At 35.0% G+C, this 26,519-nt stretch overlaps 3 protein-coding genes across 6 annotated transcripts; 2 read left to right on the forward strand and 1 right to left on the reverse strand.

The window, feature by feature from the left end:
- The first annotated feature begins 494 nt into the window (after positions 1-494).
- Positions 495-8,281, forward strand: LOC107038794 (methylglutaconyl-CoA hydratase, mitochondrial). 2 transcript variants are annotated; one of them, XM_015258073.1, is made up of 2 exons: positions 495-1,598; positions 7,882-8,281. In XM_015258073.1, exons 1-2 carry the CDS (start codon positions 835-837, stop codon positions 8,039-8,041), a joined length of 924 nt encoding a protein of 307 aa, XP_015113559.1. In that variant the 5' UTR covers positions 495-834; the 3' UTR covers positions 8,042-8,281. The 2 variants fall into 2 exon arrangements, with proteins under 2 accessions (XP_015113559.1, XP_015113560.1); XM_015258074.1 differs by lacking the exon at positions 7,882-8,281 and adding an exon at positions 7,599-7,873.
- LOC107038796 (phosphomannomutase) lies at positions 8,080-25,384 on the reverse strand. Of its 3 annotated transcripts, XM_015258076.2 has the most exons (6): positions 25,135-25,384; positions 24,879-25,041; positions 11,916-12,000; positions 11,644-11,838; positions 9,584-9,851; positions 8,080-8,584 (listed from the first exon to the last, which is right to left on the reverse strand). In XM_015258076.2, the coding sequence occupies exons 3-6, from the start codon at positions 11,976-11,978 to the stop codon at positions 8,328-8,330; spliced, it is 783 nt and encodes a 260-aa protein (XP_015113562.1). In that variant the 5' UTR covers positions 11,979-12,000; positions 24,879-25,041; positions 25,135-25,384; the 3' UTR covers positions 8,080-8,327. The 3 variants fall into 3 exon arrangements, with proteins under 3 accessions (XP_015113562.1, XP_015113561.1, XP_015113563.1); XM_015258075.2 differs by lacking the exons at positions 24,879-25,041; positions 25,135-25,384 and adding an exon at positions 14,893-15,193; XM_015258077.2 differs by lacking the exons at positions 24,879-25,041; positions 25,135-25,384 and adding an exon at positions 14,549-14,615.
- Positions 14,889-22,932, forward strand: LOC107038722 (N-sulphoglucosamine sulphohydrolase). Its single transcript, XM_029126157.1, has 4 exons — positions 14,889-15,162; positions 17,484-17,613; positions 19,056-19,192; positions 20,411-22,932. The coding sequence occupies exons 1-4, from the start codon at positions 15,069-15,071 to the stop codon at positions 21,580-21,582; spliced, it is 1,533 nt and encodes a 510-aa protein (XP_028981990.1). The 5' UTR covers positions 14,889-15,068; the 3' UTR covers positions 21,583-22,932.
- Positions 25,385-26,519: the final 1,135 nt, after the last annotated feature.

Consider the following 26,519-nt stretch of genomic DNA (forward strand, 5'->3'; position numbering starts at 1 on the left):
ATATAATAAAAAAATTGACATAATGTAGGATCACGTAGTTCGTAAGTCGGGGGATTTATAATTCATGAAAATGACGACAAATATCAATTTCATGCAACCTAGGTAGCGCGCGCGAAGCGCGCTATCTGCCTAGTTTTGTTAAATTTTAATTCGTTCAATTTTATTTCGTTGAATTTGTTTTAGTGGATTAGTAATGGAACAAAAATTTCATCACCTTCCTCAAATTCACTACTAAACTTTTAAATACAAATCATCCTTATTGCATTCTCCCCGTGCCATTCTGTCCGATTTCCACGTAATCATCACCTACATTTATTCATGCCTCATAAAAAAGTCATCTCCCCCGCTTCGACCGTCCCTCCGTTACCGACAATCGCTAACGTCAATCATTCTAATTTGAAAATATAATATCTGTACATGATGACTGTAATTATCCCCCCATCCATCGTAATTCCCTCTAACAATACGTGGCAATTGCGCTTCCCTCTCTCCACTCTAACACATTCCCATCATCACAATTCCAATCCCTGCTATCACTTCAACAGAATCAAGAGCATCATAAAAAAACGAAGCCCCCCGTATTATCACACTGCGCTCAAGAGCTTTTTCCCAACTTTTCATTTAATCGTTTTTCTGTATCCCCTCCACGGGCCGCACTCACACCACCGCAAGTCGCGATAACTCAGCACTTTTACATGGAGCCAGTGTTGATCCAACACTTTACGTAAACACCCGCAAAACCGCTCAGTGTGATCATCATCAAATCAAATCGATCTTTGGATGCATTTAAGTTGAAGTTACCGCGATTATTAGTGCCGCAAAACCCTGTAAATCATGATTATTCCGTTAATAAAAAGGCGAACATGCCGAGTTGTCTGTGGGAAGATGCTGACCGCCAGAGTATCGCGACTGTCAATGAAAGTGGACCCTGCGCCGCTGGAGAAACCCGAAGATCCATCGAAAGAAGTGACGATTAATTATCTCGACGGAAAGGACAACGGAATAGCAGTACTGGGTCTCAACAGGCCAGCGGCCAGAAATTCCTTCGGCAGAAATCTCGTGAGTCTGTTATCAGAGTCATTACACAAGATACGGGACGATGAGAAGGTCAGGGTTTTGATTTTGCGGAGTCTAGTGCCGAAGATCTTCTGCGCGGGAGCGGATTTGAAGGAGCGGGCGCAGATGACCGAAGCGGAAGTGGGTCAGTTCGTGAATATCCTGAGAAATTTGATGAGCGAAATCGAGTCGATACCGATTCCCTCGATCGCGGCGATCGATGGAGCCGCTCTTGGTGGTGGTCTTGAGATGGCGTTGGCCGCTGACATGAGGACGGCTGCGTCCGAGGCGAAAATGGGACTCGTGGAGACGAAACTGGCGATCATACCCGGTGCGGGGGGGACTCAGAGGCTCCCCAGGATCGTGGGGGTTGCTAAGGCGAAGGAGATGATCTTCTCGGCGAAGATCCTGGACGGCGATGAGGCGGAGGACATTGGACTCGTTAACAAGGCTGTGCCGCAGAACAGGGGGGGAGATGCTGCGTATCAGGCGGCCTTGAGCATCGCTCGGGAAATTCTGCCTAATGGACCGGTTGGAGTCAGGTGAGTGCGCTCGGAAGACATGCAATTGTCGATTCAAGTGTTGAAGACATTCCGTGAATCTCATTCTCGTGAATATTATAAAAATCCAAATCGACTTTTGGTGATGAAAATTTGGTACTCGAGATTGAGACTCCAAAATTAAGGATGAGGTTCAGAATAAGGGTCATGACGGTCAGAATAAGGGTCATGAGGGTCAAAATAAGGATCATGAGGGGCAGGAGGATCAGAATAATTGTTATGAGGGTCAAAATAAGGGTCACGGGGGGGAGAATAAGGGTTACGAGGGTTAGATTGAGGGTCAGATTAAGGGCCACGAGGGTCACAATAAAGGTTGCAAGGATCAGATTAAGAATCAGCATAATGATCCCAATGAGGGTCACAAAGGTCAGATTAAGGGTCGTATGGATCAGAATAAGGGTCACAAGAGTCAGAATAAGGGTTACGAGAGTTAGATTAAGGGTCATGAGGTTCAAAATAAAGGTTAAGAGGATCAGATTAAGGGTCAGAATAATGATCTAAATAAGGGTCATAAAAGTCAGATTAAGGGTCATATGGCTCAGAGTAAGGGTCACGGTAAGGGTCCAAATAAGGATTATGAGGGTCAGAAGCTGAGGGTCGCAAGGGTCAGAATAAGGGTCACAGAAAGGGTCCAAACAAGGATTATGGGGGTCAGAAACTAAGGGTCACGAGGGTCATAATAATGATTCAAATAAACGTCACAAGAGTCAGATTAAGGATCATATGGGTAAGAATAAGGGTCACAGTAAGGGTCCAAATAAGGATTATGAGGGTCAGAAACTGAGGCTCGCAAGGGTCAGAATAAGAATACAAATAAGGGTCACAAGAGTCAGATTAAGGATCATATGGGTAAGAATACGGGTCACAGTAAGGGTCCAAATAAGGATTATGAGGGTCAGAAACTGAGGGTCGCAAGGGTCAGAATAAGAAATCAAATAAGGGTCACAAGAGTCAGATTAAGGGTCATATGGGTCAGAATAAGGGTCACAGAAAGGGTCCAAACAAGGATTATGGGGGTCAGAAACTAAGGGTCACAAGGGTCAGAATAAGGATTATGGATGTCATATGGGGATCGTATGAGGGTCATATGTGGGTCATATGGGGGTTGGCGAGTGGAGCGAGCAGGGGGTGTTGCCCCCTAGTTTTGAAGATAAAAATCGGAAATAAATTCTTAACGGAAGTTGGGTAACACCTCTATATAACACAGTATTGTGATGTTACTGGCCAATTAATCATTAAAAATTATCACACAGTTCGTACGCTGTGGGAGGGGGCTGCGTACATTTTAGGTCGATTAATTTTTTTTATTGGATTCTATATTCCATGACGAGTGAATTTGAGGAAGGACTTAATTCATGGTTTTTCATTTGGAAAACGGTCGAGTTGAGAAGGAAAAGTACAGACTGACTTTTCTTAAAATGTCTTGAAGAGTCAGAAACTGATTTTTTCGATTGAAAATCGAAAATTTTCATTTTTTGGTTAAACAAATAATTCGAAAAAATTATCAATCTGGTATAATCGGAATAAATTTCATCATGGATCAGCAGATACAGCTATGATAATGATCTTTTAACACCGACAGGATGACATCGAAACCAATATTTTAAACTATGGTTGCATTAATTTGAAGTGAAATATCCAAAGATATCTCCGGAATTGTCATTTTTTTACTACAAAATTTTTGAAAAAAATTTATTTAAAAAATTGATAGATTTTGATTTTTGTAGAAAATCTATTCTATTGGAATACTTTGGAGAGACAAGTGCCTCTCATATAAATACCTCGGCATAAATTTTCCAAGTTTTATACACTATCGTTTCCGTCTCACATAAAAAACGGCTAAAAACTTACATAATTCAATTCCAGGTATTTACTAAGAAACGATCTCAAGTGAATGAATTACTCAGAGAGATCAAAGTGTAATGTTTTTTTCTAAAAAAATCCCTAGACATTTCTGTAAAAAGAACGCGTAAACGCGCACGCGACAAATAGAATTTTCAGTATAATTCCAATAGTTTTTTCTAGCGAATGCATTAGGTTTTTGTAGAAAATTTTTTCAAACGCGAATTCAGCGGCGGAATGAGGAAAACAGGCAATAACTCCAGAATAAAAAGATGAGTAGATTATTTTGCGAATATGTTCAGAATGCAGAGCCTCAGTGAAAGTCACTGAAGACCTGTTTTGTAGAGAATTCTATCGACTGTGAGAATGTCTTCTGATATTCCTCTGTAAACTTATTAGTTTCAGAGATAGGGTGAACAGGCCAATTGCTGGACGATTAAGGGAAATTTGAGTTTCGTGGTAGGATCTAAAATAGAAGAATCACCTAAATGGGAATATGATAGCTGCCATACTTTCAAGAATGTTTTAATTAGGAGAAAAAAATTATTTGAAGTAGAAATAACAAAACAAAGAATAATTAAATTCCGAAATAGTCCAATGCAACCGAAACCCCTAATTTCCAGACGACTGGGCCGTATTGTTTTATTTATTAAATGTCGGTCAATAGAAAAAATAATTGATCGTATGATTATACATGAGTAATATTATGGAGAAATGAAATAATCAGTACAATTTTCATTTTATTATTTATAGAATATTTAATCGAAGTAGAAATCGTTCAGAAATTGACCGGTTTACCCCATTCCTACAGTACTCTGGATGAAATTTCTCTCCATCGAATTTCATTTTTAAATCAACCAAATTATCAGTATGAAATTTCTGCTGAAACAGCAAGAAGTTTTCTGCAAAGAACTGCGTGGGCTGCAAAAAAACCCCTTTTGGTATTTTTCTCGAGACTCATCAGTTCAAAGTACCTCTACCATTACAAACAATTTATAGAAAATTTAAAGAAAAAATGTTTTTAACAAACCTGAATTACATGTTTGTTAAAAATGTAATGAAAAAATGTTAAAAAATCAGGATTCGATCCAACGTTTTACGTGAAAATCACCACTTCCATTTCAATTAAAGACTAAAATCTCATTTTTTTTCAGTAAATATGAAAAAATCATGAAATACTTTAATACCTCATAGAAAATGATCGGCCGTTCCGTGAACAAGTTCCATTATTTATTTATGAGAAGAGAATGTAAGATACATATTAATATTTTACAGAATTTAATTTTAATAATACTATTTTGGTACGAATTTCTTCATTTTATTTCACGCAATTTAGTTGGAAAATTCAAAAACTGAAAATATCTAAATCTATAGTGCAGCCTGTCGAGAGAGTAGAGCTTCTTCAAAAGATATTTGCAAAATTTTCTGGATTAAATTTGTTAGGTCCCCTTCTTCTTATCATTTCGTTATCTGCATTGTTGCTGATAAGACGACTAAAACAATTTTTAAATAATTGAACTGTCGGCAAACACTTCTGAAGACACTATGATGAGAGAAATATTCGGTCTTGCGGTCAAAAGAAAGGAAATTTCCACAAATTTTGCTCAAGTGCGAGCCCTCTTCAAGGCCAATTTATCGCTATAGAACTAAATGCAAAAAAAATATTGTCATAACATTCTAACATTGTAACGGATTACTCTAGAGTAAAACGATATTTGCTTGGCATGTGGTTTTTCAAAATCGGATTCATGGAGTTTCTTACTTGATGATGGAATTTTATGACAACACGGAAATTTCAATTCTTCGAATTTCATTTAATGTCTAATGGTGGTAGGCGGTGGAAGTAGTCGACTTTCGAGAGAAAGAATCTCAGTGGATCCCGGTAGCTTAGTGGAAGAGCGTCCAGTGCGAAACTGGGAGATCCAGGTTCGATTCCCGGCTGGGAGCTGCGGAATATTTTTTTTATCACGCTGTGACGAAAAGTGAACTTTTCGGCACGCTCCGCGTGCCTAAAAGTCCAATTTCCGCCACATTGTGATGAAAAATATTGTTCGTAACTCGTGAAAAAATGTTTTTTAGCTCGTGGGATTATATCACTCGCCTTCGGCTCGTGATATAAACCTCCCACTCGCCAGAAAACACTTTTTTTGTACTCGTTACGAAATATACTATTTTTCTCTCGAAAATTTGAATTCTTCGAATTTTTTTTTTTTCATATTTTCCCGCTTTTCATATTTTTTTTCTGCATTTGCTTCTATACCAATAAATCGCACTGCCCCGTGCAAGCGAAGGAATCAATTCACTCATGGAGAGATTCCCACAATTAGATATTTTTAGTAGCTCATTAGGTTCAATATGTAACAAAGTTTACGTAATCGCGAGAGAACAGTAACGACATTGTTGCTTCTGAATGGAAACATTGTATTCGTCCAATGCGAAATTGCCAATTTTTTGTGTCAGGATAATTAATTTTGGCCTTCGAATATGCTATTTTTAGACCATATCCGGATGTATACATGTGTATATGTGACCGACGGTTTTTCGATGATAACTAAAAGATAATTCAGTAGCGAAGTGGTAAAACGGTTTAAGGCCCGGGTGTACTATCTTCCGAACGTTATCTCGATCTTTTTTTTTCATCTTTCGTCATCTGAAATTGTCAATTGAGTCCTGCATCATGCAGAAGTTGTGAAAAATTATGAATGAATAATCAAAAAAAGTATAAGAAATTCTTAATTTTTTCAAAGAGCATTTTTACTTTATATTCAGAATAAGTTGAATAACAAGAAATTGAAAAATGTATCTGATTTACGGTGACAAATGGCGGCCTGCCACCCAATATCATGCAGGGGGAAGACTGATTTCGTAAATCTTTTCCCATACTGTACAGAGACATTTATTACGAACAAGGCTCTTTGGAAAAAGTTGTAATATTTTGGAGAATTTTTTAATCACACTTTTATTACATAAAAATGGCAGACGACTACATAGCACTGTTTTGAAAATTTAGATACCTAGCTGTCACTTTCCATGAGAAGTTTGTGTTTTGTTATCCACCATGGAAAATGACAGCTAATAGATAATTTGCCACAGCGAATCAGATATTTGTAATTTTCACTTTTTTCAACTCATTCTGAATCTCAGTTAAAAACGCTCTTTGAAAGAGTTCAGAATTTTTTCTATTTATTTTTTATCATTCTATCATAATTTTTGGAAATTTCCACATGATGTACCACTCAATTGACAATTTTGGATTACGAAAGATAAAAAAAAATCCGGATAACATTCGAAAGATAGTACACCCGGGCCTTAAGTCGACTTATCTCCCAGTTGAGTTTTTGAGGAATATTTCCGAATCTAAGGGAGATAGCGAAATTTTCGTAATTACATTAATTTGTTTTAGCTCTCAATCGGCTTTATAAAAAAGGTTTTAAAAATATTTTGCCATCTTCATTAGATTCCGAAATATTCATTGAAAACAGTTCAATCGTCAAAATTGACTTATACCGTTTTACCACTTCCCTAATTGAATTGTTGAAATGAATCCAATTGTGATTTAACATATGCCCAATGCCACCTTGACCGAAAAAATTTATTTTGAAACCAATATTCAGGGAAAGGTTAAAAATTTTAACGTTGAGTCAATGTTCATTTCAATGACTCATTGCAATCAATTAAAATACACCGTCATATAAATTCCATTCGGAAGCAAATTGCTAATTTGTTAGCAAAAATATATTGACTATCTTGTGACACTCATGGGAAGTGACAGCTAGGTATCTCAATTTTCAAAACAGTGGTATGTAGCCATCTGCCATTTTTATGTGATAAAAGTGTGATTAAAAAATTCTCCAAAATCCTACAACTTTTTTCAAAGAGCCTTTTCCGTAATAAATGTCTCTGTGCAGTGTGGGAAAAGATTTACGAAGTCAGTCTTCCCCCTGCATGATATTGGGTGACAGGCCGCCACTTGTCACCGTAAATCAGATACATTCTTCAATTTCTTGTTATACAACTTATTCTGAATATAAATTAAAAATGCTCTTTGAAAAAATGAAGAATTTTTCCTACTTTTTTTCATTATTCATTCATAATTTTTTAAAACCTCTGCATGATACAGGACTTCATTGACAATTTCAGATGACGAAAGATGAACAAAAACATTGAGATAACGTTCGAAGGATAGTACCAGTCGAAAGAGAGTCCCATTATTGGCTAACGCTGTCGGCTTATGGTGAAACAATAAAAAAGAAAACAGTTCGAATAAAATAAAATAGCCCTGAAGAGGAGCCGCCCTTGTGGCTCTTAACGTAGGCGCAATAGACATAAGAATTTGTTGAAATTTTCTTCGCACGTTTGACCACGAGGCCGACTATCCTTTTCATTACAGCAATTTTTAAATGTCTAATTTTTTATGCATCAGGATGGCAAAGGTAGCAATCACGAGAGGAATCGAGGTGCCAAGCGACCAAGGCTTCGAGATTGAGAGGGAGTGTTACTCAAAGATACTTAAAACCAAGGACAGACTAGAAGGGCTGGCAGCATTCTCCGCAAAACGTGTGCCAATTTACCGTGGCATGTAACGTGGAATAATTAATATTAACTCTAGGCACCACTGTGATAACGTCAAGTTAAATTCTGTGTATATTCTGCAATATCAACATACAATACAATTTTCATCTCAATAGTTCACAATTTTATATTCTTTTTTTTTCACGAATCTGCGTGTAATACGTGATTTAACTAATCCCCAGGTAAATAGTCTATTCTCCCATAAACTTTTTGATCAATAAAAATAAAACGATGATACACTGTGCAAAGTCGGACGACTTTTCGGAATGACTAATTTGTGTGGTATTAATTGGGTGATTAGCGGCATTGCAGTGCTCCATCCCTATTTCTCATTTCTTTGCGAACTTCGAGCAGTACTTTTATCTCGTCTATTGTGTCCGCAGGGTCGTTGACACGATGGCCCACGGTCAAGTCGCTCTGGTAAATCTGATAGTCATTTCCACCTTCGTAACATCTGTCACCGAAAAAGTGGATCTTGTCGCATTCGTCGATGTGACGGAGGCAATATGTCTTGTCCCAACCGTTTGGAAACACGTCAATTGATATTTGTCCACCTGAAATTAGAGTTTATGTTGGAGGGAATATCATTTCATGGTCTCCAAACAATTGATTCGTTGGAATAAATCATTGAGTGGATTCCATCACATGAATGGATGGAATTCATCGAATAGGAATTGATTTTTTTTTATTGCATGGTTCGACAAAATTCGAACGTGGTTGACCTCAAGAACGAGACTGAACCAATTTTATATTATTATTAAAAAAATTCTGGATAAAATTTTTAGTCTCCAATTCTCAATTTCTGTCATTTATTCTATTCATTCTATCACGAGATAAAGATATAAATCGAATTTCTAGGTATTTTTCCATTATTCTAAAAAATATCGATTTTAATACTTTTGGGAAATGTTGAAAATATAATTTGTTTATATCTTCCCGCCTAGGTTTTTTTGCATTTTATTCATTTCTTCTCGTTAAAATTAGATCATAAAATTCCAAAATATTCATATGCCGTCCATATTCGAAGAGAAACAAATAATTTCCATTTTCTAACCGATTATCCCTTTCTAAAAATTTGCAGTCTCTTTTTTCAGGATTTTTCTCACTCGATTTGACTCAACCAATTGGGATAAAATCAAATCCACTGAACAAATCGCATTTTCACTAATTCATAGCTTTTTTCTGGGAGAACCTATGCCCAAATTCACTGTTTTATAAATTTTTCACATTGTTCATTTTAGTCGTTTTCTCGAAAACTAGACGGTGCTAGAACGATTTCTGAAAGAAATTAAAAATCAGCATTAAAATATCTATAAGATGGGGTCGATTTCGTTTTCGAGGTCAAAGTTTTCATTCGATTTTGATGAAACACCTTTCAATGCGAATTCTCTTCACATTTTCCAATCCAATTTCAGTCAATAAAACAAACTTTACAAAAAAAATTGATAAAAGTACTCCTGAGCTTTGAATGCATCTTCGTGAATAAAAACACCAGACATCGTCTGTTAATTTTCCAAAGTTAAGTAAAGATGTTCGTAAAAGTATCAGTTTACCTATCGCAAACGTCAATCCAAGATCAGGAAATTCTTTCTTCAATGCCTGAACGAACTTCTCACGAATATGATGCTCTTTATCGTACTCTGCAAACTGATCTCTCTCGGCTGTGGTGCAGTTTCTGCCAACAGGCGAGACATTCACCATTCCAGTGCGGAGTTCGATGAAGGTACCTCGTTTGAAGGGTAACGTCAATTCGGATATGTACTTCAGACAGAAGTTGGTCAACTCCTGGTGAGCATCATCTCCCAGTACAGTTAGGATTGACTGCAAATACAAGAGTTGAACGTAAAGTTTTCAGGGGGATCAACCATGACATTTTTTTAACAGCAAGCGTAACGAGAGATGAATTTAGTAGCGAAGTGGTAAAATGATTTAAGTCGACTCATCTCCTAGTTGAGTTTTTGAGGAATATTTTCGAATCTAAGGGAGATCGCCAAATTTTCGTATATAGATTTGTTGTAGCTCTCAATCGGCTCTACAAAAAAGGTTATAACAAAAATTTTGCTATCTCCCTTAGATTCCGAGATATTCGTTTAAAACTAGTCAATAGCCAAAATTGACTTGTACCGTTTCACCACTTCGCTAGTAAATTTAAATTATCTTGCAAGTATCTTGAAACTGAAGGAGTTATTGCTATTGCTATTCATCTATTACAGATCTGACAGCCTCGGCCAAATATAGAGTCAAATTTTGTTTCATAAAACTCATATAAAATAAATATATGGGTGTTTTCGCCAATTATTGGTATGGTTCTGTACCTTCAATAATTCAATTTTTTCTAGGCTTCTTATATGGCTTTCTTATCATTCAAAAGTCTGAAAAAAAATTTTTCAATTTTTTTCCAATTGTATTACGCCTACAATGTTAATTTTTGAGTTTTGTGAGTTTTTGACAAAATTTTGCATTTCAGTACAGGTCAATTTTTTCGGGTTGTCAATAAGATCAATTAGCTCACATCATCGGAAATGCTTTAAAATAATGCCGAAAAAGTAGAAAATTGTGCGTGGTACCCCTTTTTCTCACCTCAATTGAAGATTTTTCTTATTTCTTTACCCAAAGTGACTTTTTTTACGAAACATATTAAAAAATTGGACTAAGCCTCGGATTCATTCGGTCCAAAGAATTTTTTTTTTTAATTTCGTTTCAAAACATTTTTCCCAATTTTTCATTTTTTGATTTTTGCATTTTAAAATTCAATATTTATCCACCATTTATGGTCCAATTGTTCATTTGAAAACAAAAAATGAAATTAGCCGTGTTGAAGTCGAATTTCAAAAAACTAATTCGTAATTGTTATTGCATACATTTGCTCTGTAGCTAAAAAATTGCAGGGGCTGGACTATTTTCGATGTTTTAAGCGTCTGCGGGGCAAACTAACAAATAAACAATCATTTTTTCCCACTAATTATTCATTTTTAGCCATATATAATCGATCTGCAAAGTATAAAAAACCTCAGTATTCCAATACCTCGCGACCTTGAAAGCTCATAATAGTCTCCCCTTAAGGGTGCGAAGTGAATTTGGCGATGACCTTGAAAATGACATTTACCAACAGAGTTATAATTTTTTAAATTAATAGTATTAAACAGATGGTGAACATTGGTGACAATTTTAGAATTTTAGAACTTATGGGTATCGAGAAATTAAATAAACAAAATCAGTCTTATACACGGGCTCTTATGGAGTTTTGATTAAATTGAACGTTTCGCCCCCCTAGGAACTCAAGAAAAATTTGAAAAAATTTGAAGATATGGGGAATTATGTGTCAAATGTGATAGCGACAAAAAAACAATGGGGTACCGGGGTGAATAGGAGAGATATTTCAACCCCCCGTACCCATTTGATCCCATGCTTTCTCGAGGTTCGTCACGCGAAATAGAGGATTTTCCGCATTTATTTTCTCGATGTCTAGTTCCGGTTGCGGGTTTGAAATTTCGTCGAATGGATGAATACATATTCCTCCGATGGTGGAGGGAAAGAAAAAATTTTTTTTGAATTTTTCTTCAAATTCACTTGGCACCCTTAAGTTGTGTTGATTTGTTAGTTGTTTTGTTACCTCACTTGGAAGCTGTTTCTCATCGACATACGCTATCAGGCCGTTCTCAGCAAAGACATACTTGTACTTCGAGATGACATCGTCGCCAAGCTGTTCCTTAACTTTCGCGATATCAGACCCACTCACTATTCCAATATCAAACTTTTCTCTTTTCGCAGTTTCGAGCAAGAATTGCTCCATTTGTGGCTCGATTTTCTGAAATAAAAGTATTGAGTCATAATGTAAATTCGGCATGTTCTCCCTCACTACTGATTCGTCACGAGTTTATTTACCTGACGTGGCTTGGTGAGGGTTCCGTCCACATCGAACAGACAGACGATCTTCTCTTCCGACATGGTACAAGCCTATTCTATTAATCTGTAATCAAAAATTATGTCAATTTGACAAATGATGTTCAATAGTTTAATTAGTCGACTTTATTAGTAATGGGGTTGGATGGATCACGCATGATGTAATCAGCCACAAAGTGGAAGCATGGATACAATTTAGTAATGAGATGAGGAAATGGTTCGGGTATTTCGATAATTAGCCCCTCATTTGCCTCGGGAATTGGTCATTCCGAACGTGTTTCCTGATTTTCCAATGTTCTTCATCTGAATTATCTTATCAGCTTATGGAATAATGTTCTGCGATGTCACAAAGATGTGAAATGCTTGAAAGGGTTCATGTCTAAAAAACGTCCATCAAAAAAACTTGGTCAAAACCACTTGGTAACAAAGAAAACTTGAAAAAAAAATCGAACAACCTGAACTTCAAAGAACTTGAAAAGACGTTTAAACTTTTAACGTATAATGAAAATTTCGAAAAAAGTGCACACACATACATACATACGTACAGAGACCTTCTAAAAATTGCAATTTGGACTCTTAGGACAATATTTCGTTGCTCTGACACAAAAATTTGGAAACGTAAATTTGAACGATTAGAACACGGACGAAAAAATTTAATAGAAAAACCTATCGAATTCGTTAGAAAATTCTATTGAATTTCTATTAAACTGTTCTATTAGTTTTTGGCCGATTCTATTAAAATGTTCAATAGAAAATATTCAGTAGAAAAAGTCAATAGAATTCAATTTTTCTCTATAACTTATTCTATTAAGATATTTTCCATAGAATTTCCTCGGCTCAAATTTTCCAAGTTTTTTCGTTTGATTTTCTTGATGAGAAGAAAAGAAAAATAGAGTGAAAAAAACTTTAAAAGTTGAGTCGAGCAAATTCTACAGAAAATATATGAAAAGAATAAGTTATATAGAAAAATCGAATTCAGTTGACTTGAAACTGAAATCGATTTTTCTATATTGACTTGAGAAGAACTTGACAAGACATTTAAACTTTTAACGTATAATGAAAATTTCGAAAAAAGTGCACACACATACATACATACGTACAGACACCTTCTAAAAATTGCAATTTGGACTCTTAGGACAATATTTCGTTGCTCTGACACAAAAATTTGGAAACGTAAATTTGAACGATTAGAACACGGACGAAAAAATTTAATAGAAAAACCTATCGAATTCGTTAGAAAATTCTATTGAATTTCTATTAAACTGTTCTATTAGCTTTTGGCCGATTCTATTAAAATGTTCAATAGAAAATATTCAGTAGAAAAAGTCAATAGAATTCAATTTTTCTCGGCTCAAATTTTCCAAGTTTTTTCGTTTGATTTTCTTGATGAGAAGAAAAAAAAATAGAGTGAAAAAAACTTTAAAAGTTGAGTCGAGCAAATTCTACAGAAAATATATGAAAAGAATAAGTTATATAGAAAAATCGAATTCAGTTGACTTGAAACTGAAATCGATTTTTCTATATTGACTTGAGAAGAACTTGACAAGACATTTAAACTTTTAACGTATAATGAAAATTTCAAAAAAAGTGCACACACATACATACATACGTACAGACACCTTCTAAAAATTGCAATTTGGACTCTTTGGACAATATTTCGTTGCTCTGACACAAAAATTTGGAAACGTAAATTTGAACGATTAGAACACGGACGAAAAAATTTAATAGAAAAACCTATCGAATTCGTTAGAAAATTCTATTGAATTTCTATTAAACTGTTCTATTAGCTTTTGGCCGATTCTATTAAAATGTTCAATAGAAAATATTCAGTAGAAAAAGTCAATAGAATTCAATTTTTCTCGGCTCAAATTTTCCAAGTTTTTTCGTTTGATTTTCTTGATGAGAAGAAAAAAAAATAGAGTGAAAAAAACTTGAAAATTTGAGTCGAGCAAATTCTACAGAAAATATATGAAAAGGATAAGTTATAAAGAAAAATCGAATTCTGTTGACTTTTTCTATTGAATGTTTTCTATTGAACATGTCAATAGAATCAGCTAAAAACTAATACAAAGTTTAATAGAAATTTAATAGAATTTTCTAACGAATTCGATAGGTTTTTCTACTAAATTTTTTCCTTCGTGTTATCTCCAAAACAATCTCTTATTCTCAGAGACAGCAAAAACCAATTGCACATCTGTTTCACTTCGCCACAAATTCCCAACTAAAATAAAGCTGCATTCGTCAGCAAAGACGTATTAGGGGAGGTTGGGGCAAAACAGACACTTTTTACTTTTTTCAAATATTAGTGACGGGTTGAAATGTTGATGAAATTTAATCATTTTTTTTCAATACAAAGAACAATTCTTTCCCTTTGTGATGAGCCTAAACTGAGCTCTATTGATACATTTGTTTCTGAGTTATGAATAATTTTAAAAAAGTCTACAGTGTCCATTTTACCCTACCCTCCCCTAAAGTAAAAATGATCGACAACCAAACAATCCCTTCGATACAAAAAAAACTCCATTAAAAAACTCGCAGCCGATCCCTCGAAAAGCTGCAAAAATCAACCACAATATTTTCCATAAGGTAAAAAAACATTCAAAAATCGTAGTCACGTGAAAGGCGGGACCCATCGATTTTCATCAGTCTCGGCTCTTTTTTTCACAGAACCGGCAGTAAACTCCCCAATCCCCCACTGACTCGCGCGTTTCGACCACAAAATAGACCCCGTTAGCCTCACAACAACGCATAAATCCAATAATTGAATTTTTTTTTAAATAAGAGAAAGTGATGGGGTCAACAATGTCCAGTTAACCTGTACAAACGTCACCGATCTCCCTCCCGCCCCCGATCGATAAATAACTCTGGATATTTGTCGATGCATGTCACTCCCCACACTCACAACTACAACGAAAGGGTAAAAAGTAGACAAAAAATAAGATGAGGAATGAGACTGAACCTCTGGTCTGGAGTGAAAGCAGTGGAGCTAACGTGGCAGTGGCAATAAGCGGCAAGCGGCCAGCGAGCGACAGCAACAACTGACGCGGATCGTTGTCCAATTGGTGCAACAGAACGGAGCAGTGCAAAACAAAACAGCGCAGCGCAGGGTTTGACAAAGTCTGGAGGAGATTTAGAATGACAGTTCACCCATTTCTCCTGTTGATCGTCAGCGCATTGTCGGTGCTGGACGAGGTGCATGGGGAGCGGAGAAACGCCGTATTGATCTTGGGTAATATTCAATTGAAGTTGCGATCCGGCGTTTTTATTGAAGGCATTTAGCCAGGACTGGAGAAACTGAATGAAAAGCCTGACGCATCGGCTGGAAAATTTCGTTGGCCTTTCAGTCGAATTCTATCAGAATTTTATTGGAGGTATTGAGGTAGGGGAGAGTGGGGCAACATGAAACGAAAGAAAATGGAATATTTGACGCAATTCAAGCAAAACAAATTTTTTAGCAACTTTTGTTGATAAAAAAAATTTGTTTTACTTGAATTGCGTTAAGGGTGCCCATTAGTATCGAATTATTTCTGTCTTTTGCCGTCAAATGTGAAATATTGACTTTTAGAAGTCAATTGGGATGTTCTTCCGATAGAGAGACACTTGATTTTGATTGAAAAAGTTAGGAATTAGATGAATATTCGTGAAAATAAAACGTAGTGCCCCGAACTCTGATTTCGAATGTTGAAAACCGATCCACCCCACACTGAGAGAAAAACGACAAAGTTCTCAAACAAGTCTTACTTGTGCCAAGAAAATATTTTTTTTTTAATTACCAAAAAAGGATTTTTTTTGTGCCAAATATGCAGAGAGTGCGCCGGAATGAAAAATTTTTGTCGCAAAAATGGATATAGTAGTTCAAAAAAAAAATTGCATTCTCTGTACACGCAAGAAATGTCATTTCTAGCACTAGTCTTTCGTTATTCGATACTCCCATACGTATTTTGCTCCCGAAAAATCTTTGTTTTACAGTAGTCTCCCTATTATTTTGGCCTTGAGACTGAGAATTCGGCGCACCCAAACGGCCTGGGACCCCCCACTTTTCCGTGGAGGGCGTGACTTGAGAAGAGAGAAACAGAGAGAGAGAGTGGAATCTGCCTGTTTCACTTTTCCTGTAGTGGGAGCAACCATAACCTCAACCTGTCAAATGAAATGAAATCCAGAGGGTGAAATGATTAGAATGGGTCTTTTGTCTGTTTAATTGTTTTTATTATCAAACACAACAGTGCTTTATCCACCAAGATGTTAACTGGTTTCACCAATTTTTTTCTGGATTGAGGAAGAACATTTTCGAGCTCGTTTTTCCACTTTTCGAGTTTGTCTTTTCGTTTCACCCACGACGTCAGTGGCCTCGTGAACGTTGAGATTTTCAACAATTGCTGAAACTGGAGTCCCGCTTGTTACCTCGTCTACGGCTTTTATTTTAATGTGTACCTCCACTGAAACTGGAGATTTCTTTTTCAAATTTGTTTTCACCGGGGACATGTTGAGGTTATAAACGACAAAACACGAGGCTATACATAACACATGAGGGGTGGCCCCAAAGAGTCTCCCACTGCGCGTCCCGTCGCGCAGCGGGACACACGCACTTACCACAAANATACATGTGAAGGATACGTAAGGTAATCTCCGAAGGGTCAAGCCGAAGGCACAGACATAAAATAGGGAGACTACTGTATGCCAAACAAGGGATAGTAGTTTTTAGTTTCGGCTGTCTAATAATCACAGACAGGAAATGAACCCTTAAATGAAACAATAATAATGATATAGCAATCTTGTAACTTAGGGATAAAATATTTGTTGATTAATTTTCCTCTATATATGAGATATTTTCACCCTGAAAAGGCAGCGTCTGGTCTGAATTATCCGCCTCTTGAACCAAATATTTCGTTGCTGTCGAAAGCATAACAATTATTCATGTTTGAGAGACTTTCAAATTCGAATCAAACAAATTCCTTTTTGGCAATTTTCAACTAGCGATTTTGTTGGCCTAAATGAGACTTGTTTGACAACGTGTTTGTTTTTCTCTCAGTGCAATTGTCGAATAACGTGGGCACAGTTTTCGAATAAAGCGAATTAAATGGGTTTGGGCGAAGAAAATTAAGGAAATGGTGTATGAAAAACATCCATAGCAATTTTATTGTTATTTCAACAGTAAAAACCTGATTAAAGGCTAGCGAATGAGCTCTCTTCCACTGTTTCCCCCTCGCCGCATTCTACAAGGGGAAAGGGGTGAAGGGATTTAATTTAATAATGCGAAACAAAAAAAAATGACAATAAAAAATATTTCTACAATATGCAATGGTTAAACCTATATCTAGGTCTTCCGAAATCTGGGTCTTGTGAAGTCATGAATAGAAATCGGCGAAAAAAAATAGAATTTAAATAATTTCTATAGTATTTTCTATGAAATAATTCCTATGACATTTCAATAGAATTCTTATAGAGTTTAAGGAGGAATTCAATCGATGTTTCAGCGAAAGCGGAGGCTTTTCTACTCATAGTTTCACATTATGAATACTTGATTTGAATTTTTTATGTTACTTGAATCAGCTGACGATGGAGGGTTTGAGATGGGGTCTTACAGGAACAAAATATCTCAAACACCGAATTTGGATGCTCTGGCGAGAGACAGTTTGATTTTTAATAATGCGTACACTTCTGTGAGCAGCTGCTCTCCAAGGTAAATTGATCGATAATTGAATCTATGTAGGACAAGTGAAGCTTCGAAAACGGGATTTTTTTCCTTTGCTAATGAGGAATTAGATAACCGGGAACTTGCATGAATTTTTTTCAATTTTCTAGTCTCGAGTTTGGGACATGAATAATTCATTTTTCATTCACAAATGTTTGAATATTGCTCATTAATTATTAATTAATAATTAGTTGTTAAAAGTTGTGGATTTCAAACGCTTGGAAATCGCTAATGACGTCACACAGACGGTCGAACGCTGGACCAATCACAGAATGGCTCGAGCCGACCTAACCCAACCTTGAGGTGCGCCTCGGCCAATAGAGCACGACAACTTCCCACTCTCTTTTTTTTCGACCAATGAAGCGTGACCCGACCGTCTTCGTGACGTCATGACCGAAAAATTGGCCTTGAAAACGACTGATTCACAGTTAATTATCAAAAGATATCTAGGCAATATTTTTCCCTAATTTTCGACGTTTAGCTATCCATATGTTACGAGGAATGTGTGAATAAGGAAATTAGAAAGGATTGAGCTTCATGCAAGTTCCCTATTTACTAGTCATTGCAGTGGAAATTGAAAATTTTTTACCGGTTTTCCGAGATTTCTTGTAGTTGAAAACTTACAGGAGCTTTTTCTCGCTCTTATCCATACGAACATTGTTATTATTTCCCAAAATTGCACTACACACACGGAAAAATTTAATAGAAAAACCTATCGAATTCGTTAGAAAATTCTATTGAATTTCTATTAAACTTTCTATTAGCTTTCGGCTGATTCTATTGACATGTTCAATAGAAAACATTCAATAGAAAAAGTCGACAGAATTCGATTTTTCTATATAACTTATTTTTTTCATATATTTTCTATAGAATTTGCTCGACTCGAATTTTCTAAGTTTTTTTCATTCTATTTTTCGTTTCTTCTCATCAAGAAAATCAAACGAAAAAACTTGGGAAATTTGAGCTGAGAAAATTCTATAGAAAATATCTCAATAGAATAAGTTATATAGAAAAATTGACTTCTATTGACTTTTTCTACTGAATATTTTCTATTGAACATTTCAATAGAATCGGCCAAAAACTAATAGAACAGTTCAATAGAAATTCAATAGAATTTTCTAACGAATTCGATACGTTTTTCTATTAAATTTTTCCGTCCGTGTATCTTGGAATTAAATTTGAAACATTTTCAATTGAAGACCCATAATATTTAGTATTTATATGAAGATGCTAAAAACATGAGTCTTTTTAAGTCAGTTAAATATTCTCCCTCTAATCATTTTCGTTCTCCAAACGAGAAAAATGTTGTTCATTCATATTGCGAATTGGAATATTATTATTATATTAGTGATTCGATAATTTATCTCATGAGTAAAGATCGGGAAAATCTTGAGAAATGCAAGAACTAACTATCAGTTGATTGTTCGCAGTCGTTCTACTATTCTAACCGGCCTTCCGAGTCATCAGAATGGGATGTACGGACTTCATCAGGGGGTTCATCATTTCCAGTCCTTCGATGATGTTCAGAGTCTTCCGAAAATATTGAAAAACAATAATATTCGAACAGGTAAAGTCCTATCAAGGTAATAAAAAAAGAAGAGCCAAGAAATTTCATACGAATAATATCCAAAATTACCTCTTGAAAGTTTGTGTTGAGCGAAAATTCCACTGAAATTTGAAGGAATTTCGCCATTAAAAAATCACAATTTAACGAAAAAACAAATGGAAACTGTACATATCAAACCATGAAAATTGATAAGAATCAGAAAAATTCAGGCAAATATATCCTCAAATTTTCAAGTAATTGAGAATTCAGCGCAATTTGGGACTGAATATTCCTGTCTTTAATGAAAATTCAAGTCAGTTGGTAAATTTTAGTCTTCCCAGGCACGAAAAATTAGTAGAAAAACCTAATGAATTCACTAGACAATTCCGTCGGATTTCTATTGAATTTTCTATAAGCTTTTGGCCGAAAGGTTCGTTAGAAAATATTCCATAGAAAAAGTCGAGAAACTTTCAGACGTTCGATTGTTCTATACAACTTCTCCTATTGGGATATTTTCTATAGAATTCTTTTGGTTCAAATACTCTCAGTTTTTTTCATTCTATTTTTCTTTTCTTTCCATCAAACAAATCAAACAAAACACTTGAAAAATTTGAGAAAATATCTCAGTAGACTAAGTTGTATCGAATCGAATTCTGTTGACTTTTTCAATAGAATCACCCGAAAACTAGTGGAAAGTTCAATAGAAATTCTAGAAAAATTTCAGAAATTCTAGCGAACTCGTTAAATTTTTTTATTCAATTTTTTCATACTTGCCTGCCCTAGTCCATACCATTAGCAGTGATAGCCATCAATATTACATTTCTTCAATATCAAAAGGATTTCTGACTTACATTGATAAAGGTTTAAATATAGTCATTAAAATTTTAAATACTATAACATATAAAATGAATAATTTAATTTTCCGCCCGATGAATTAAATATTTGATAACATGGAACTGTAAATTTTCCATCAACTAAATCATTCAAATTTCGTAAAAGGGATTTTCGATTAACCAAATAATCGTCAATTTTCCTACCTAAATTATTGATTAGTAAAATTACTCAGAATTTGCATATTAGAATTTATGTTACTTAAATAACAAGAAATTCAAGAGTGATGTTAACTAATTGACGACTTCAAAATTCAACGGTTAATTATAATTTATGAACACGACTATCCCTGACCGTTCGCAGGAGAAAAATCGTCTACTAAATCTATTTCAATCCCTCTCTCCCCAGGAATTATCGGTAAAAAGCACGTGGGGCCCAGCGAGGTCTACCCCTTCGACTTCGCCTACACCGAAGAGGACCACTCAATCCTGCAAGTGGGTCGCAACATCACCCACATTAAGCTCCTCACCCGTAAATTCCTCTCAGAATCGAAGGACCAGCCCTTCTTCCTCTACATAGCCTTCCACGACCCCCACAGATGTGGCCACACAAACCCAGAGTACGGGAACTTCTGTGAGAAATTCGGGAACGGAGGCACTGGGATGGGCACGATCCCTGATTGGACCCCCATATACTACCAGTGGGACGAGGTCCCAGTGCCCTACTTCATCCAGGACACGGAGCCAGCTCGAAAGGACATCTCTGCCCAGTACACCACGATGTCTCGTCTCGACCAAGGGGTTGGACTGATCCTCAAGGAACTGAACGACGCAGGATTAAAGAATAGCACTCTAGTCATGTACACATCAGACAATGGGATACCCTTCCCCAGTGGCAGAACGAACCTCTACGACCCTGGGATGGCAGAGCCCCTGATGATCTCCTCTCCCCTCCACCCAAAACGAAACAACCAGGTGACTTACAGCATGACTTCCCTCCTGGACATTGTCCCAACACTTCTAGACTGGTTCGACATTGAAGAATTCCCAGAGTCCAACGAAATCCCTCCACTACGTCAAACAAAACTAACGGGAAACTCTCTGCTGCCTCTTCTGGATGACAAGCCCATCAACAACGACCAAATCGTCTTCGCGAGTCAGACCCACCACGAGGTGACGATGTACTACCCGATGAGAGTAGCTCGATCAAAAAGATACAAGTTGATTCACAATTTGAATTATGGCATGCCCTTCCCCATCGACCAGGACTTCTACCTCTCGCCGACCTTTCAAGATCTCCTCAACAGGAGTCGTTCGAACATGCCCCTGGAGTGGTACAAAGACCTCAAGAGTTATTACCACAGGCCAGAGTGGGAACTTTTTGATCTCAAGATGGATCCTGAGGAGCTAAAAAATATCGCGTTTGAACCCTCTGCCAAAGGGGTGTTCAAGGAGCTGAGGGAGAAGCTTCTGCAGTGGCAGAAAGACACTCAAGATCCTTGGATCTGCGCTCCACATGGAGTTCTTGAACCTTTCGAGGGGGATAAACATGATTTGAGGTGTATGTCTACGGAGTTTTGAGGTGGTGATTGGTAGATATAAAATTATATATTTTTTATACAAAATGTTAGTAGTACAATAGCATCAGTTGGTGACTAGACTAAGTTTATTTTTTTTGCTGAGATTATTGAGTGAGAATGTCGAAACATTACGTGCGCGATAATTGGTGTATTATTTAAAGTAGGAATTCTCAAGTTCCCAAATCAAAATTTTTTCCTTCTAATCAAGAATGAATAAATAATTATTTTTGGTTTGAGAATAAAACACAGTTGATTGAATAACTTCAAGCAGATATTCTTGAATTCAAAGAATTTTGTCGTTAAGTTAATACAATATTCATCCTTAAGTGGAATGAGGTAGCCAACATTCGTTCTTAACTTATAAATTTGTGTTTTATATTTTTTTATTGTGTGTTTTTGATTAAAATATATTCAACAATGTCCTATACTTTAATTATTAGAAAATGACATTGTCGTTACTCAAGAATTTTTGTTTTTTTGTATTGTCAAAAATATTCTTGACTCGAAAGTAAAGTACAGTTTATTCAAGAATCTCAGGCAGGCCCTTTTGGACATTAGAAAAATTTGCTTTTAAATTACAAAGATTTTAAATTATAAAACATTCACCTCTAACTCAACAATTCACGCGTTGTCAATTCAGTAAAATCGAATATACTTAATTAAAGCGCATTCAATAACATCTTTCCACCTATGCCTTAACTTCATTCGAGAATGAAGTTGTAATTTGTCCGAGAATTTTTTATAGTTGGATCGAAAATGTTGTTCTCTACTCGTGAAGAACAAGCTAATTAGTCTTCATTGAAGCATGAAATACATTTAATTTAAGAATTTCAGATAAATATTTTGGATTTCAGACAATTTTGTTTTAAAATTAGAGAACACTCATCCTCAAATTGAGAATTTGTTCATTTTCCATCCAAGAATACCGTATATTCTTAATTCAAGAATATTCAATAATATTCTTAGAAAATCACATTGTAGTTTGTTCAAGAATTTTCAACTTATTGACCTAAAGGGCGGAAGTTATTGTCATATTTTTGTGTTATCAACTCAAGATTTGTTTCCTCAATTGAAGAATAAATAACTAAATATTCCTGATTCAAGAATAAAATACAATCAATTCAAGAATTGAGAATACTCATCCTTAACTGAAGAATTTCTTGATTCAAGAATTCCCAACAATCTCCTCTCACTTTCAATATCAATCACATATTGTTAATTCAATAATATTCTTCCATCTATACTTCGACTTGATTTGAGAATTTTTGTATTGTTGGATCTCGAATTTTTTAATTAACCCCCAAGATTTCTTTCCTCAATTCCTAAACACAACAAAATATTCCTGATTCAAGAATAAAATGCAATCAATTCAAGTATTGAGAATACTCATCCTTAACACAAGAATTTGATGAAAATTCTTGAATTTCGTGTCAAATTCATTGAATTTTTTGATTCAAAAATTCCCAACAATTTTCCCACTTACAATATCAATTACATGTTGTTAATTCGACTAATACCTCGACTTTATTTGAGAATTTTTGTATTGTTAGATCCAGAATTTTTTAATTAACCCCCAAGATTTCTTTCCTCAATTCTTGAACACAACAAAATATTCCTGATTCAAGAATAAAATGCAATCAATTCAAGTATTGAGAATACTCATCCTTAACACAAGAACTTGATGAAAATTCTTGAATTTCGTATTAAATTCATTGAATTTTTTGATTCAAAAATTCCCAACAATTTTCCCACTAACAATATCAATTACATGTTGTTAATTCGACTAATACTTCGACATTATTTGAGAATTTTTGTATTGTTAGGTCCAGAATTTTTTAATTCTCCGTCAAGATTTCTTCACTCAATTCTCGAACAAAAAACTAAAAATTCCTGATTCAAGAATGAAACAAAATTCAAGAATTAAAAATATTCACCCTCAACTCAAGAATTCCCAACAATCTCCTCTCACATTCACATCAATCATCNTAAAATGCAATCAATTCAAGTATTGAGAATACTCATCCTTAACACAAGAATTTGATGAAAATTCTTGAATTTCGTGTCAAATTCATTGAATTTTTTGATTCAAAAATTCCCAACAATTTTCCCACTTACAATATCAATTACATGTTGTTAATTCGACTAATACCTCGACTTTATTTGAGAATTTTTGTATTGTTAGATCCAGAATTTTTTAATTTACCCCCAAGATTTCTTTCCTCAATTCTTGAACACAACAAAATATTCCTTAATCAAGAATAAAATGCAATCAATTCAAGTATTGAGAATACTCATCCTTAACACAAGAACTTGATGAAAATTCTTGAATTTCGTATTAAATTCATTGAATTTTTTGATTCAAAAATTCCCAACAATTTTCCCACTAACAATATCAATTACATGTTGTTAATTCGACTAATACTTCGACATTATTTGAGAATTTTTGTATTGTTAGGTCCAGAATTTTTTAATTCTCCGTCAAGATTTCTTCACTCAATTCTCGAACAAAAAACTAAAAATTCCTGATTCAAGAATGAAACAAAATTCAAGAATTAAAAATATTCACCCTCAACTCAAGAATTCCCAACAATCTCCTCTCACATTCACATCAATCATCTTAAAGTAGCTCTACCCTTCGGCCGGGCTACGCTGTACTTTTAGATATTTTCCGTTTATTAATTTTTCAACTGAATTGCATGGAAAAAATTTGAAAAAATTCATACCCAGTCAGTATTATCTAAATTAAATTTCGGAAAATATTGAATTTTTTTCAAACATTTCCCTCTTATAAATAAACAATAAAACTTGTTTGCAAAACGATGGATTATTTTGTATGAGGTGTCAAAAAAATTCTTGATTTTTTCTAATGAATCTAATGAAAAAACATTTAGATTTTAATCTTTGATTACAATGGAAATGTTGATTTTTACATAAGACACTGAGTTAAATCCTGATTTGTAAACATTTCTTCTTTGAAAAACCAAAATGATAATTAAATTGAGAAAAAAATTTGAATTCCGAATATAACCGAGTTTCCTGCAATTTTGTTGCAGTTTTCAATAATCTTTGAATTTATCGTAAGGGCAGAGCTACTTTAAACTGGTTGCAAGCATGAATTAAAAAATTAGTCCCCAAAGCAACCATCGGTTAACAACAACCAAAATACAGTAAAATGAATTCTCAATCCCTCCTCCAAGCACGTATAAAAATCCCAAGCACTTGCTGAGTTGCATTTCCAAGTACAAAAAAAGAGTTTATCAAAAATACAAGCGTTTTAGTCTTAATCCATGTGCTTACACTATAACTTTCACTAAAGTGGAAATGTCACTCGTGGTGAAGTCGAGTTGAGTCTGTTCTCCTTCTCGTGCTTCATAATAGCTTCACTCAGCTGGTGAACATAAGTGGACGACTTGTTTACCGTTTTCTCAGCTTCGTTCATCCCCACTGATATCTCGGTTATCTGGGGATTTCAAAAGGTTCTCATCAGGCCTAGAAGTCTTAAAGGGTTTTTAATAAACTTTTCAAGGACTTGGGAAGTTCCTCAGACACTTACGTACTGCTTGTACCCCAAATACCTGTGGTACTTTCGGTTTTTCGTGTAAATATCCTTAACTTGAATCATGAATACGACACACAATGTCATTGCCAGGAGAATTATCAAGGTATTTATATTCTGTAGATTCCTGAGAAGGATCATGATCCCCTTCGTTATTCACCTGACGAAGAAATTGCTGGAGAATCGGAGGATCATGATTTCTAGTCTAGATTTTTAAGTACAAAAACGCGTTCGAGGTTCGATTCTATTTTTGTTACTCTTGTCGATAAGAGAGAGATCTTGTAGGTCTCGATGCAATCGGCGCGCTGTTTAAAATAGGGATGTCCAAACATTTTGTAACACGTCATGTGGCCGTCATATTCCAATTTTTTTTTTGACATCACTGATTACGAATAATGAAATCGATTCGATTTCAATGAAAATTGAATATGATGTAGAAGTGTTCCCAACATGCTTTGAAATGTATGAATATATTTAATTATTTAAATATTTAATTATATTTAAACCTACATCGATGTAAGTCGGAAATCCTTTTAATGTTGAAAAAATCACGGACGAAAAAATTTCATTGAAAAACCTATCAAATTCAGTAGAAAATTCTATTGAATTTCTATTGAACTGTTCTGTTAGTTTTTGGGCGATTCTATTGAAATGTTCAATAGAAAATATTCAGTAGAAAAAGTAAATAGAATTCAATTTTTCTGTATAACTTATTCTATTGAGATATTTTCTATAGAATTTTCTCGGCTCAAATTTTCTAAGTTTTTTCGTTTGATTTTCTTGATGAGAAGAAAAGAAAAATAGCAAGAAAAAAAATTAGAAAATTCGAGTCGAGCAAATTCTATAGAAAATATATGAAAAGAATAAGTTATATAGAAAAATCGAATTCTGTTGACTTTTTTTATTGAATGTTTTCTATTGAACAAGTCAATAGAATCAGCGAAAAACTACTAGAAAGTTTAATAGAAATTCAATAGAATTTTCTAACGAATTCGCTAGGTTTTTCTATTAAATTTTTTTCGTGTGTGATTTCATTTAACAAGGGAAAAAATCATTCATCTGCTCTAAATAATTTGTTTTCTTCAGGAATTTCGGGAAATATGTTGTTCTAAAAACTACTATAATTTTTTAGACCCTTCAATTGATAAAGTCAAAGTTTTTTGAATTTTTCCGATTAGCCAGTTAATTGGAACTAGCGAACGGGCGCTTCGGGCGCTAGATTGTATTATATTATATTAATTTATTTTATTGTTTTCTTTCCAATTTTTCTTTGTGGTTAGATTAAATTAAATTTATTGGATTCTATTCCCCTTGTATTATACAAATTATGGAAACAGTTTTTCTCATTTTCAAATGAAGAGATATTTATGTTAAATAATATC

Source organism: Diachasma alloeum, unplaced genomic scaffold (assembly GCF_001412515.2).
Source record: "Diachasma alloeum isolate Michigan unplaced genomic scaffold, Dall2.0 Dall_scaffold_00288, whole genome shotgun sequence".
Lineage (NCBI taxonomy): Eukaryota > Metazoa > Arthropoda > Insecta > Hymenoptera > Braconidae > Diachasma > Diachasma alloeum.